Below are 15,096 nucleotides of genomic sequence, written 5' to 3'. Positions count from 1 at the left end.
TGCCACATGGTAAAATAATTGTGTGATTAATCATTTACGTACAAGATTGGAACATGTTTTATTTAAAATAAGAAAAAAATGCATTGCATATTTTCTGTGTGTGTGTATGTCACAGAAAATTCAGAGGAAATGAATGCCATTTCAGATGTAGAGCCAAAGGTGAAAACCCAGATTACAAGCAGAACTGTACATGGAAATTAGTACGTTACCATCTGTTTACAGTCCGTTGTCCCCTGCTTTTGCAACCAGTGGACTTACTAGTATCCCCACTGAAAATAACTTACAAATGACTTTGGCTTGTCTACACTACAATTGAATCAGGGGCTATCTTATAGCTCATTGTCCCCCAATCTATGCAGCAGAGTTGAAATCTGTATTATAGTTGGGACTCAGCATGCTCTCATAACCAGGCTATGGACAGTTCTTTGTTGGCATTATTGGATTTCAGCTAACAAAGTGAGTGAAACAAGCTTGGCATCGTGAAAGGCCGTTTCAGGATTTAATTTGATAAGTTTAGGGATTGTTGGTATAATGGGTCTACACTAAGAAACCCCACAAGTGGTCACTACCCTGGGACATTAATTGTCCTGACAGTCCATAAGAGAGCCTGTGGCAATGGAACTGCCATGGAGATTAGTAGAGTAAAAAGAGCAACCAAGGTCAACTCTTAGTGTCAAACCCTGGGATGCCCATTTTGCCTGGGGGAAGCCCAACAACAGCTGTCCAGGGGGAAATAAACAGTAACTACTACCTTGCAGTGGAGCTCCAACCCTATGTGCTGCTGATCTCTCTTCAGAAGGTCTCTGTTGTTCCCTGTGGATGGGGAGCTGAGGGCATTATGGCAGGTTTGCAGTGAGCTTCAAGCTGCACCCCCTGTTGGCAGATTCCATGCACAGATGGTGCTTACTGCACCTATCTGTTGCTTTCCAACAGAGGGCTAGGGCTTCACTTTTCCTGGGCCACTTCTGGTGGGGTGGGCAGCTCCTGCCACATTCCATGCCCATCCTTCCGGCTGCCCCCCGACACAGTAAAAATGGAGGGGAGATTGTATGGGACAGGTAGAGGAAGGGGTAGGAGAGAGAGCAGACAAAGTGAAACAGAGTGAGAAAGAGAGTGAAAGGGGGACTGTGAGTGGTGGAGAGGAGGTGATAATGAATGTGGGGTATGGGATGAACAAGCAGAGAAGAAGTGGTAAAATAAGATGGAGAGGCGAGGGATGGGAGCGGAATAGCTTCTGTTCATGTGTTTTAACTATGGCTCCGTCAGTCTTTGATTCCTTGCACAGAAAAATATATTAGAAGTGATGTTGGTGTGCACTGCACAGAACCTCTGGGCTCAAACCCCATATAGGAAGGGGAGTGGCACCTGGGTCTACTATTCCTGCCAGGGTCTGTATCATTTGTTTATGTATTAGCAGCTGCAGCCTGCCTATGCCTATTGAGATACGTTATACTCTTTCCCCAGGACTTCCTTTATGCTAAAGAGTCTATTCAGTCATGTGCTTACTCATTTTAAGCTTTTGGGTGACGTGATTGTGTCCCGTAATTACACACCATTATTAGAGAAGCCCAGAACTGGGTTTGTTTTCATTACATTTTATGTGCTGAATCTGAGCTACAACTTGGATTATAATAGACAGGCAAGGCTGTAACCATTCTCTGATTTATCTGCAAATGAAAATTTGCTTCCCTTCAGCTTTTTAAACTATAGGCCCTGTAACTTTGCAGTAACTGTGGATGTTTTGCTTACTTTTCTAGCTGATTTAAATAGTTCCATTATAATTGTAAAACAAACATATAGCATATGAGAGGGTGCTATATGTCAGAACAAAGTGACTACTATTATGGGTTTCCATCCTGTTTTTTAAGGACCCCATCCAGCAGGTCTAACCTTTTATGCCAATGGGAGTTTGTCTGGGTGCAGGACTTAGCTCTTTGTTTTACTAATTAATTGTAAATCTGTGCTCACAATATATTATTCCCATGATTTGATAAACATACCTGTAAAATGCCAGCTGAAGTGCTACTTGAATGTAGGCATCTGGGCTAGTCTTCTGTTTCTTGATAAACTCTTTTCCATAGCTTTCAAATGTATAAACAATAAAATCTAAATTGTTTACTATCCTAGAAAACAAGCAAGGACATTTGTTGTAGAGGAAAATGCAAGATTCCCATATCATGTGGTTTGCAAACAATATTTAGAAAACATTTTTCCCATATACTGTTCACCACATAGCTCAACTAGCACCTATTGGGTAGACATTTTCAGTCTAATGTCTGGCACTTGGCAACCAGTAAATTGTTCTCAACTAACAATCTCTAATCATGCACTATTCAACGTGCAACTTTAATCTTCTGTGCTGTTTATGAGCTGTGACGCTCATGTAGTTGTGCTCATTTGGGTAAAACACTTTTTCTCCCCAGCAATTCTGCTCCTGAAGGTTAAACATGCTCTTCTTTGTTCTAGATTACATATCAGTGAAGCACCTGTATTTAAATAATGGATAGATTAAAAGTCTAATGCAGGCCCTGATTTTATTATGAACTCCCATTTCAAAGAAATGTTGCCTTTTGTTTATTTAGAAACAAAACAATCTTTTTTTGGTATCTGGACTGATCTAATGTCTCTCATATTATATCTTAGATTTTAAACACTTTGTTACCAGTGCTGCCTTACCTAATGGGATCACAATAAGCAAGGATTTAAAATTGGTCATGTGTACATTATGTTAATTTCCTCATGAAAATTGGACAATAAGCTTAAATCTCTCTCAAAAAAGTTTTGTCATTCAAAGTCACTGTGAAAAATTCCATGCATATCCATTGTGATCTAGAAAATTCAGCTCCAAAGAACTGGCCTTTGTAGTAACACTGTAGATACAAGCAGATTAAATGCTTGAATTCAAATTGTCTATTCAAACCAGTTGTTTACAACTCCCCTAAATACATTTCCTCCACAGGCGTGGCTATGTCTGGGTCAGATCAAACCATATACCTGTACAAATAGAGGCCATTGTTCATATTTTATGTAAATAATGCAGTGGTTCTTAAACTTTTGTACTGGTGACCCCTTTCACATAGCAAGCCTCTGAGGGCAACCCTCCCTTATAAATTAAGAACACTTTTGAATATATATAATACCATTATAAATGCTGGCTGCAAAGCGGGGTTTGGGGTGGAGGCTGATAGCTCGCGAACCCCCATGTAATAACCTTGTGACCCCCTGAGGGGTCTCAACCCCCAGTTTGAGAACCCCTGAAATAATGAATGCTGTACCAAATTTATTTCCAGTGGTATTGGTAGTTATCATTAGCTTCTCCTATATTTACATGAAAGGAATGTAATGATAGTGCAGTTCCTAGTGCGTTGTATTAACTGTACAGCCTTAAAGGCCTGATCCTGTGAGGCACTGAGCACCTTTTGTTTTCATGGGAGTTGAGGATGATCAGCACTGGGTGGGATTGAGCTGTATAATAAATTAGTTGCTTGTTAGATGGCTCACAACTTGAAGCAGTTCAGAAAAGTCCAGGAATCTGCCGTACCTTTGAAGTTTTTCTGCTGATGATGCTAAGTGTCCCTGAATTTCTGGAGAGCATTTCCATCTCAATCTCCTTGGAGTAGGAAGTTCACTCACTGAATCAGCTCTGACTAATTTCTTAGTGCTTTCCTTCCTGTAAACATGTCGGAGAAAATACATAAGGGACATGGTAACAACCTATTTCTTACAAATGGTGTGATAGCCGTTTTCTTGGTAAATCATTAGTTCCTGACACGCTGGAGAAACCAAGTAATCTCTGATATTACAGATGTTCTGTTTTGCTGGGGAGAAAACACAAATTCAATGGACCTAATTTGATGTCCCTTACACCAGTGGAAAGCAAGAGTAACTCCAAAGAGCCGATCAGTTTGAGTTGTCTTTAGACACATGATTTTTACTTGGGTCCGTTTCCGCTTGTTGGGGCAAAGCCAAGGGTGAAACTCCCATTGATATCAAGGCAACTAGGATTTGGTCCGTTAAACAAAAGCAGAGGAAAATGAAAGTGCTAAACTGTTTCAATGCTTTCTAATGTGCAAACTGCGATTCTAGTTATAAAGAACCACAATTAAGAGTGTGAAGTTGTTCCGGCAGGGCGGGGGCAGGAAACGTGACTTCACTGTGGGTTTCAACATAGAGTTGAAGTGGGGCTAAAGCCATATGGGTGAATTTCACTTTGAAAGAGGACCCCAGTGTGTTTAGAGCAGATACCACATTTTTTGTTTTCAGGCACATTCATTTCTTTTAACACTTAAGAGGACCAGTTAATACATTTGAGTAAAAAAAAACATCTGGATGCTGTCTTGTTATGTTAATAATGAAAGAGGACTCACATGTGCTTGAGCAAATGTTCGGTGCACTGTACCAGGACAATCCCATCGAAAGGGGAGTGTTCACACACAGTGCCACAGACTCCATCTCTTCCCACAACAAACTAGCAAGAGAAATGCCATCGCATAAATAATAAGCATAGGATAATGTACTGAATGCACTGTGCTTTGGACAGGAAAAAGCAAATATGCTGATAGCAGCAACATAGCAGGATGACATTGTTATATCTCTGCTGTGTTATTTGCACACGTCTGGAACCTGTTCCCTCCAGAGTCCACTAGGACCAGAGTTGGGAGAGCTTGAGGTTAAAGTGAAAGACTTGAAAAGGAGAAGAAATCTCAGCTGCTCTCATCCTTTTTCTTGTTCTCCATTTCCTATTTTAACCTTTTTTCTTTCTTTTAGTCTGGGGTAAAGACATTTCTGGAATGTAGATGAGATAGATCTCTTCTCAGCTGCATGGATAAAGGTAGCATTATGAACTCTGCAAGTGATTAAGTGTTAAAAAGGATACACTATACACTGCAACACTTCCTATTCCCCAAGTAGGTCTTGCTTCCCTTGTCTGCTGTCACTCATGGGCAGGAAGCCATTCTGGTCTCAGTGCCAGTGCTTCCCAGCCTCTTGCTTGACATGCTGCCATGACCCCCGCCCCTTCACTCTGCTGATTCCCCATCTGACTATCCTGCCTTTGTTCATGGTCTATGTCTGATAGTCCAAAGGAAATGAAAACCCTCTATGATGTACGTGGTCTACTATGGCATGCAGGTGGGTATCCATCTGGACCCCTGTGGTGATCAGCCCTGACACGAGACTTGAGTATGTCATCGTTAGTGTGTATCAGAGCAATTACATGTCAGAGTACAGTAAGAGTTTACCTGCATAGGTTTGTCATACCAGCGATTGGCACCATTTTTATCATAGCCTCCCCCATGTAGAAGTTGCAAAGCCATATTTGTATCATTGAGTTCCACCCCACTTGGGCCATCCAGACACACCAAGCATATACACCGTTCAATCATATCCAGGGAGTCTCGGTTAGTAGAGTCTGTGGATAAAACATTGACACATTTCCAACTGCATCTTATTATTTGCATTACAGTAGCACCTAGAAGGCCCCACAGAAGGAGGTGGTGTGCAACTATAGACCATAATCTTGCAATGAGCTCCAGGCAGAAGAGCTCCTCTGTCCTGCAGAGCTCTGTTGGCACCAGAACTCACTGAAGGATCAGATGTATAGAGTAGGAGGACAATTGCTACTCCAAATAATTCAGTCTTTTGTGTTAATTTTGAAATACAACTGTCTTTCTTTTACAGTAGTTCAATAGTATCAATCTCCCAAAATGACCCACCTTACCATAACTCATGGGGCAAATGGTTTTCCTGAAGTAACCATTTAGGAACGCAGGTCCACTTCACTTCACTATGGACTTTTTAATCACATCATATTTGGGCAGTAAAATGACATCTGTTAGCTTTATTCCTATCACATTGCTTTTCATAAGAAATAGTTAGTCCCATATGATGAGATTTTCCATTTTGGGCTTCTTCACTCCAAGTCTTGTGTGTAATAAGAGACTGGGCTTTTGCTTGACAAAAGTTCCAGGCGGGACATGTGCAACTAGATTTTATCAAAGCAGATGTGGCCCCTGAGATGTGTCTTGACATACATTCCACAATGAAATAACTGGATCTCTTCAGCATCACCCCCTTTAAGTGGTTTTCACAGTAAAAATCCTTTTGGAACAAAGAAACATTTATTTGTTCTTTCATTTAGCCTGAAAATTGTCAACTTGGGAGCTTTGAAGAAAATCTGCCTAGTCCATAAACTCAAGGTTTCTTGTAAAAAAAACCAAACCAAAACAAAAAGAGTCTCCAACTTTGCCAGCTTCATGTCAATAAAGAAGATAATTCTACAGTTGAGTGCTCAGCCGGTCTCAAATCACTGTCTAGAGGACAGAGCACTGGACTAGCAAATGGGAGACCTGGGTTCTGATCCCAATTCTGGTATGCTGGAGGACCTTAGGTAAGTCACATCACTTCCCTGTGCCTCAGTTTCCCCATCTATAAAATAGGGATAATGATACTTATCCCCTTTTGTAAACCACTTTGAGATCTATTGATAAAAATGACAGATAAGAGCTAGGTATTATTATAATTTGAAAATGGAAAAAATATGAAGTTATGGTTGTGGGGTTTGTTTAATGAACACTTTATTGTGTAATCCATGCTCTGCTTCTCCTCCATCCCTTTCTGTCTCTGACACATTTTGAGCTAAATGCACTTATTTTGGTTTTCAGTCCATGCTTCTCTCCCCATGCTGTCTCTATCTGTCTGTCTGTCTTTCTCTCGCTCAAAGGTGATGTGCATAGGATTTTTTAAGAATTGGGCCTGTGCTCCCTTTTTCTTCTTGATGATGGATAAAGGCGTGAATGGTTTCTTTGTTTATTTTCTGTATGGCTTTTAACTCCAAAACGTTAGGAATGTAAAGTTTAGTCTTCCCTGGGAAGGCCAATCGGAAGTGTCAGAAATGTTTGTTAGCTCTTAATCGAAAAGGTAAAAGTGTGGCATCTTTAACAAAGTCTGTGCTTGTATTCCAAGGTGTATTAGTCAGTGATTGCCATTAAATCTCAAAATCAAACAAAAAACAGTTTCATACACTGCTTTAAAATCCCTCTTAACAGCGTAGCTTCTGCTCTCTTGCTTCATGTGATGTTGTCATTTACACTATCTCTTCAGTCACCGTGCAGTGAAAAGGAGAAAGAAAATGCGCAGAGAAGAAAAGGCTACACAAGAGATCGAAAAGAAAACAAACAGAAAAGTACATGCGAGAAAATGAAAGCGAAGAACTATTCTGGGAGTTTGGGTGAGCAGGGGCACTCCTCCACTAGCTCAATCTAAGGGGCAGCTCCAGCAAGGAATAGTTGGGATCCACTGGTTTAAAGTGAGGAACAGGGCCAGGTTGTGAGCCCCTTGCTTGCTGCAGTGAACAGTTACAGGAGTAGTCTCACTGACCTCAGTTTACCCACAGGAGCAGACCTGTTGTTCACCAGGACAAGTAAAGGGCTCATAGTCTGGTTCATAGAATTCCTGTGTGGTCCTACACTTAGACTTTAACCTTGAAAGCTTGAGGAACTTATTCCTCTTTCTTAGATTACAAGCCATGGCTTCTGTTAAATTTAATTGGTTCCCTTGCAGCATGCATGGTACACCATAAATACAGAGTGCTTTGTTGCTGGGCATTGGCTTTAAAGCTACCACAGCACTTTTTATAAGAGTAGGTCTTGTCCCAGTGTCCTTACCCATACATCTCTTCTTTCCGCAGTGCGTGCCATTCTGAGGGGTCCTGAGATGAACTATACCATTCTTTAAGGTGGAAAATGCTATATAAATGATTCATGTTGTTATTTGTATACAGAATGCTCCTAATACTATGGAAACAAAAACTGGTTGGATAGTGAATTACAAAACTGTTGTCCATGTTTGCTTACTGTTCCTTCAATGTTTTGCTTATGTTACCTCACAGGTGTATACATTTTATTACAGCTGCTGCCTACACACCAGCAACCCTCACTCTGACATATGGATTCAGGGCTGCGATAACCTAGGTTTTTAAAGTGAATAAAATGAGACTCCCATGCCAGAAACAGCAAAGCAATGGGAAAATGTCCTTACAAATGAACCAGAACATGTCCAGAGAACCAATCAGTCAAACACTGACAAGTTTATCATGTAAGCAGAAAATGAACTGAACAAGAACTCATGTACCATGACTTGGGATGGGGAAAAAAATCTAGAAGGAATGAAAACAAGGGGCTAGCAGAGAACAAAAACTGCATGAACAATTTGTTCTTTTTACCTCCTCCTCTAACATACAGAATTGCATTAAATATGGTAAATCAATCTCTCTAGAGGAACTATTTTTTTAATAGGAAAAGAAGGGAAGGGAGTCATGGGCCTAATTTAGACACTGTAGGTGAGACTGCAACTCTAATGATTTTAGTAGATTTGCACTTGCTTACATCAGATCTGAATTTAGACCTCTGTATCTTATTAGTTAAGCAATATGAACTCACAGTTAATGACTGTGTGTATATAACAATGGTGGCTGGTGTTCAAGTATGACACCCTATAGCTCCTTTGCACTCTCACCTCACCTTCTTAAATACCCATTTCCCATTCTCATCAGATCTGAATGCCTCACAGTCTCTCATAGATTTATTCTCACAATACCTCTTTCCAGTGTAGAAAACCCATTCCTGCTGCTTCGCTCCCTTGCTCCCCCTACTGAAGAATTTCCCAAGGCCGCCCAGAGGGGGCCTGGGGCAAAGCAATTTCAGGGGCCCCTTCTGTAAAAAAAAGTTGCAATACTATAGAATATTGTTTTCTCATGGGCCCCCTGTGGAGCCCGGGGCAAATTTGCCCCACTTGCCCCCCTCCAGACCACCCTGGAATTTCCACTAGCTGACTCTGACATCTCCCATTGTAGACCATCATCTGTGCCTAGATGAGTTTGTTGCCAACTATTGTGTTTTTACTGCAAGTTTTGCAATATGGTTAGGGTACGAGGCTAGGACTTGGGAGACCTGGCTTCAGTTCCCTGCTCTGTCACAGCCTTCCTCTGTGGCTTGGGCAAATCATTTAGCCTCTCTGGGCCTCAGTTCTCCATCTTAGCAATGACTTACCATATCAGCAGCCCTTCTCTACTTCACAGTGGTGTTGTGAGGATAAATACATTAATGATTGTCATGTTCTTTGAGATGCAAAGCTCTATCTAAGTGTTAGGTATTATTATACTAGTAAAGCAACAGTTCCTGGAAACAGATGATTAGCTGAAAACTCTCAGCTTCATTAAAAAAGAAAAGTTTCTGCCCTCATGGTTGCAGAGAAAAGCCTGAAAAAGTGGTATGAATGTACCCTACAGGCTTAGCAACCAGAAGGCAAAGATTATTATTACTATTTTTTTAAACCTCATGCTTTTTAAGCCGATGTCATGACTTTTGAGGTCTGGCAGTTTTTTTTTTTTCTTGTTTGGGATTGGCAATACTGTGTTTCTGTTATCTTCCAGAAAATGAGAATAATTACTTTTAAAATAACAAAATCAGGATAAGCTATACTAGCTCTTTCTGTCAGTGTCTGGAGCAACTCTCAGCTGGCTGGTTTCTTACCTCTTTTGCTGAAATTCACTAATTCAGTAGCTATGGGGGTTTTTATATCTAACTATTAATCTTTATGTCCCTTCCGTTCTTTTTCCCCCCATGACATGAGTATAGCTACGGATCTCCATCCACTAGTGGCAATAAAGCTGCTAGGTGTCCAAAGTCAACCCCCCAAGCATATTTTAATGCTATTATATCTCAACATCTGCTTTGACTCACCTGGACGAAGGTGTTTCCTGAAAGTCTAGCCAGACTCCAACAGCATGAGAGTGCCATGGCCATGTTGATATTTTATTTGTTTTTAGAACATTGAGATCTATGAGACTGACAGACTCAGAGAATTGTTATTGGGATAGAAAACTTTTCATGTCAAGGTTACTGGTATGAATGTGGTGTGGGTTGATAGCTTGGGGATTTGAGAAAGTTACTGACACATCTTATGCTGTCTCTGATCTGTTGACTTGAGTTTCCAATGCTGTGAATCTGGTAAACACAAGACATACTTTTTTTTTCTTATTAGAAGCATACTCTGATCAAAGGATAAGCTATTTGCTATGAGGGAAGAGCAATAAGAGGGCATGAAATATGTACACTTATATCCCTTGCATATATGCAGAAGTAAAATTTGTATTTCTTTCTAGCACAGGCTCAAAATATACGGCAAGTAGAAATTCAAGGAGCAGACCATTTGCAAAGCAGAATGAAAAGTGGATTTAAAGGAACTTTGGAAAACAAAAGTAGCAATGTTGTAAAGAAAATGGTCTCTTTCTACAAGTTCATACAAAAATGTGATCACCATTTTATTGTATGCAAACTTGTACCCCCCAAAATGTTGTGATATTTTTATAAAAGCCTGAACAAAAGCTCACTGAAGCCAATGAGAATCTTTCTGTTGATTTCAATGGGCTGTGGATCAGGTCCTTAATTACTATTTTTCCATCTAAAAAGAGCTTAGCATCTTGGTGAACTTTTGTCTCAGCAGAGGGGCTCTTTTAATAATTCATTCTGAAATGCTGCTTGAACTGTGTGTTTTGGTGGCTGATGCAGGTCACAATTAGTGACAAAAAGAACTAACATTTATTTCACCATAGTGTTTACAGAATTTCCTGCAGGTAGAATGGGAAATATCACAAATGGTGTGGTAAACTAGGCAAACCATTTTTCCCCAGTGTAACCCAGGATAGTCTTAATTAAAAATAATTGGCACTAGACTACCAATCCAATAGGGAAAAATAAAGGAGGTAGGTTTGATTTTTGGGACCAAACTGTCATAACCATGACATGCATGAATATCTACATGACATTTACTTGTGCAAAATCTGTTTGTCTTGGGTTTTGCACGTCCTTTCCTGTGCCCCCACATACAGATGCTCCAATCTCTCACTTGAACAAGTAGGTGTCAATACTTGAAAAGTGTTTGCATGCATAAAATTGCACACACAGAAACAGAGTCTGGTTTTGCTCATATATGTTCCAGCACTCAGCTGTGATGAACATTAGCATGAAACCTTTGAGGTTTGAAGCTTTCTTTCAGAATCTGGCCTTTTAAATAACTTTTTCCATCTAGATACCCTATTTATCATCTTAGGTGTCCTCTCTTTCTTTGCTGGTATCTAGACCAGAGAATTCTCTCAGAAATTCATTGGCATTTGCATCCTGACAGGAGGATTATCTGGCTATGTAGACCTGCGTCTGACGAAGTGGGTATTCACCCACGAAAGCTCACGCTCCAAAACGTCTGTTAGTCTATAAGGTGCCACAGGATTCTCTGCTGCTTTTACAGATCCAGACTAACACGGCTACCCCTCTGATACCTGGCTATGTAGACTCTTTCCTCAGGCCCTACACTCCCAGCACTCCCAGCTATCTTTGAGACACCATTGACTTCCTGAGGAAACTACAATCCTTTGGTGATCTTCCAGAAAACACCATCCTGGCCACTATGGATGTAGAAACTCTCTACACCAACATTCCACACAAAGATGGACTACAAGCCATCAGGAATAGCATCCCCGATACCATCACAGCAAACCTAGTGGCTGAACTTTGTGACTTTGTCCTCACCCATAACTATTTCAGATTTGGGGACAATGTATACCTTCAAGTCAGCAGGACTGCTATGGGTACCTGCATTGCCCCTCAGTATGCCAGCATTTTTATGGCTCACTTCAGAACAACACTTTCTCAGCTCTCGTCCCCTTACGTCCCTACTCTACTCGCACTACATTGATGACATCTTCATCATCTGGACTCATGGGAAGGAGGCCCTTGAAGAATTCCACCAAGATTTCAATGATTTCCACCCTACCATCAACCTCAGCCTGGACCAGTCCACACAAGAGGTCCACTTCCTAGACACTACAGTGCTAATAAGCGATGGTGACATAAACACGACCCTATACCGGAAACCTACTGACCGCTATACTTACTGACCGCTATACTTACCTACATTCCTCCAGCTTTCATCCAGACCACATCAGATGATCCATTGTCTACAGCCAAATGCTAAGATACAACTGTATTTGCTCCGATCCCTCAGACAGAGACAAACACCTACAGAATCTCTATCAAGCATTCTTAAAACTGCAATACCCACCTGGTGAAGTGAAGAAACAGACTGATGGATCCAGAAGGGTACCAAGAAGTCACCTACTACAGGACAGGCCCAACAAAGAAAGTAACAGAATGCCACTAGCCGTCACCTACAGCCCTCAGCTAAAACCTCTCCAGCGCATCATCGAGGATCTACAACTTATCCTGAAGGACGATCCCTCACTCTCACAGACCTTGGGAGACAGGCCAATCCTCGCCTACAGACAGCCCCCAAACCTGAAGCAAATACTCACCAGCAACTACACAACACAACAAAAACACCAACCCAGGAACCAAACCCTGCCAACTCTGTCCAGATATGTATTCAAGAGACACCATCATAGGACCTAACCACATCAGCCACACCATCTGGGGCTCATTCACCTGCACATCTACCAATGTGATATATGCCATCATGTACCAGCAATGCCCCTCTGCCATGTACATTGGGCAAATCAGACAGTCTTTATGCAAAAGAATAAATGGACACAAATCTGACATCATTAATCATAATATTCAAAAACCAGTAGGAGAACACTTCAACCTCTCTGATCACTCAATAACAGACCTAACAGGGGCAATTCTTCAACAAAAAAACTTCAAAAACAGACTCCAACATGAAGTTGCAGAACTGGAATTAATTTGCAACTGGATACCATCAGATTAGGCCTGAATAAAGCCTGGGAGTGGTTGGGTCATTACAAAACCTAAATTTAATTTCCTCAATATTAATTTCTCCCTACTGTTACTTACACCTTCTTGTCAACTGCCTGTAATGAGCCACTCTCTTACTACTTCAAAAGTTATATTTCCTCCCTTGGTATCCTGCTGCTAATTGGTTTATCTTATTAGACTGACCTCACACTTGGTAAAGCAAACCCCATCCTTTCATGTATTTATACCTGCTCCTGTATTTTTCGCTTCATGCATTCAATGAAGTGGGTTCTAGCCCACGAAAGCTTATACTCAAATAAATGTTAGTCTCTAAGGTGCCACAAGGACTCTTCGTTGTTTTTGCTGATACAGACTAACATAGCTACCACTCTGAAACCTGTGTGTACATAGTGATTATTTACAAACCACAACAAGAGAAATGTTGCTTGATGCTCAGGAATTTGGAGGAATGAAGCTCAGAGAGTGAAAGGGTACTGCAAACATAAGACTCAACAAAGAAAGCAACTGAATACTTTTGTCAAAAGTATTGAGCGAACTCAAAAGGAAAATCCGAATATCTGAGTATCAAATCAGAGCCAAGAATATTTGCTCTTTGGGTATTCCAACAAGCTGGCACATTGCCAACCCAGTAGAATTTGCAGATGACATTCCTAAACACAAATAATTTTAGTGCAGGACAATGGTATCACATTGGCACTTCCTTGATACAGATATTCTCTATCCACAGAACAGATACCACTGCTGTAACAGAGGGTACACTGCAGGGAGCTGCAGAGTCAGCAGTCTTACAAAAGCAATGTTTCTGGGGATCCTGAGTGGATGAAAACACAATGAGCCAGACCCTTAGCTGTTTAAAATTGGCTTAACTTCCTTTGAAGTCAATGGAGTTACACTGATCACAGCAGTTGATGACCAGGTTGAATATGAAGAAAACACTACAAGAAATGAGCCCAATAATTCTTCAATAAGGTTGATTCTAAGAAAGACAAAGAATTTTCCAATCTATACTTAACACTGTAATTTATAGGTAGAAGGTCTCCAGAAACTCATCAATTTTATACTATGCATTCTTATAGAAAAGTTAATACTTAAATTCCATTTTTCTTGTTTAGTTGTAATGAGGGCTGAGGTGGGTGGATTGTGTGAAAAGCCATTATCAGTAATCTGCAAGGGAAATGGGTATCCTCCTCTGGGGAAATATTTGGAAATGACAAGCTGTTTGGTTATCTCTGGTGCATTTCTAAAGCACAAATACTATTCTTCCTAATATCTCTGAGCCAGAGATAAAGGGATGATTTAGCATTTTTCAGAGAGAAAGATAAATAGGAAAATTTCTCTTACCTTGCTTCAGTCTGAACACGGTGTAAAAGATAAAGTGCTAGACTATCCAACACTTGCTAAAGCCTATGGATGCATTGTACTCATTATCACAGTCTGACCATGAAGAAATAGACAAATCACAAACTCTGATGGCATGTTCAGAATTTATCAGAGGAAAGACAAAGCGTGGGATGAAATCTAGCTACATGGTATTGCCCCTGGAGTTTCACAACTGGCTCAAAATCATACTTGCTGTTTCTCTGTGTGATGATACATCTGAATGCTTACAAGAATTGAACTTCTTCATGCTAGAAGAATTCAGTAGGGCTGAGATTTTAGCCATCTATTTGCCTTAAGAATCACCTCCCATCAAGGACCAGTGATGATGATGAGGATGAAGAAGAGAAGGTTGGGATTGCTGCTGCTAACCTTTCATGAGGATTGTCCTGGCCTCTGCCCACTCAGTTCTTCCATCAGATGTCAGTAAACCAATTGGAGGCAGCCTCTCTTCTTCGTTCTCTGCCATTTTGGCTATCTTTCTTAACTGAGTGAACAGATCCCCTTCGCTGAGACGGCGGAAATTAATTACAACATCCAAAACAAAGAACTGCAGGGAAACGATAAAAGTCAGAAGGATCACAGACAGATTATATTGAGCTCTGTAAGAAAACATCTTGCTCAATGTGGGATGGCCTGGAGGTGCTGCAGCTCTGCACAGTGAGAATACATGGCTGAGGGAAGTGGTGTGCTAACTTGCTGGGGCCTGATATTTGCTCTCACCTGTGTTTGGGTTTGATACCAGTGTAACACCACTGACTTCCGTGAGTGGCTCCTGATTTACACTGGAGTGAGAGCAGAATAAGAACATAAGAATGGCCGTACTGGGTCAGACCAAAGGTCCATCCAGCCTAGTATCCTGTCTACTGACAGTGACCAATGCCAGGTGTCCCAGAGGGAGTGAACCTAACAGGTAATGATCAAGTGATCT

At 41.0% G+C, this 15,096-nt stretch overlaps 1 protein-coding gene across 1 annotated transcript in view; it reads right to left on the bottom strand.

Annotated features, from left to right (window-relative positions):
• CHAT (choline O-acetyltransferase) overlaps positions 1-15,096 on the bottom strand; it is a 48,164-nt gene that overhangs the window by 11,105 nt on the left and 21,963 nt on the right. The window contains exons 6-10 of the mRNA XM_032804811.1: positions 14,538-14,715; positions 5,241-5,410; positions 4,368-4,468; positions 3,542-3,670; positions 2,001-2,123 (exon numbers count right to left, since the gene is read on the bottom strand). Coding sequence (XP_032660702.1) covers positions 2,001-2,123; positions 3,542-3,670; positions 4,368-4,468; positions 5,241-5,410; positions 14,538-14,715 — 701 coding nt within the window. The remainder of the gene's footprint in view (positions 1-2,000; positions 2,124-3,541; positions 3,671-4,367; positions 4,469-5,240; positions 5,411-14,537; positions 14,716-15,096) is intronic.

This window comes from Chelonoidis abingdonii, chromosome 15 (genome assembly GCF_003597395.2).
Source record: "Chelonoidis abingdonii isolate Lonesome George chromosome 15, CheloAbing_2.0, whole genome shotgun sequence".
Lineage (NCBI taxonomy): Eukaryota > Metazoa > Chordata > Testudines > Testudinidae > Chelonoidis > Chelonoidis abingdonii.
The sequence above is the reverse complement of the archived record's forward strand: the minus strand, read 5'-3'. Positions and strand labels throughout refer to the sequence as shown.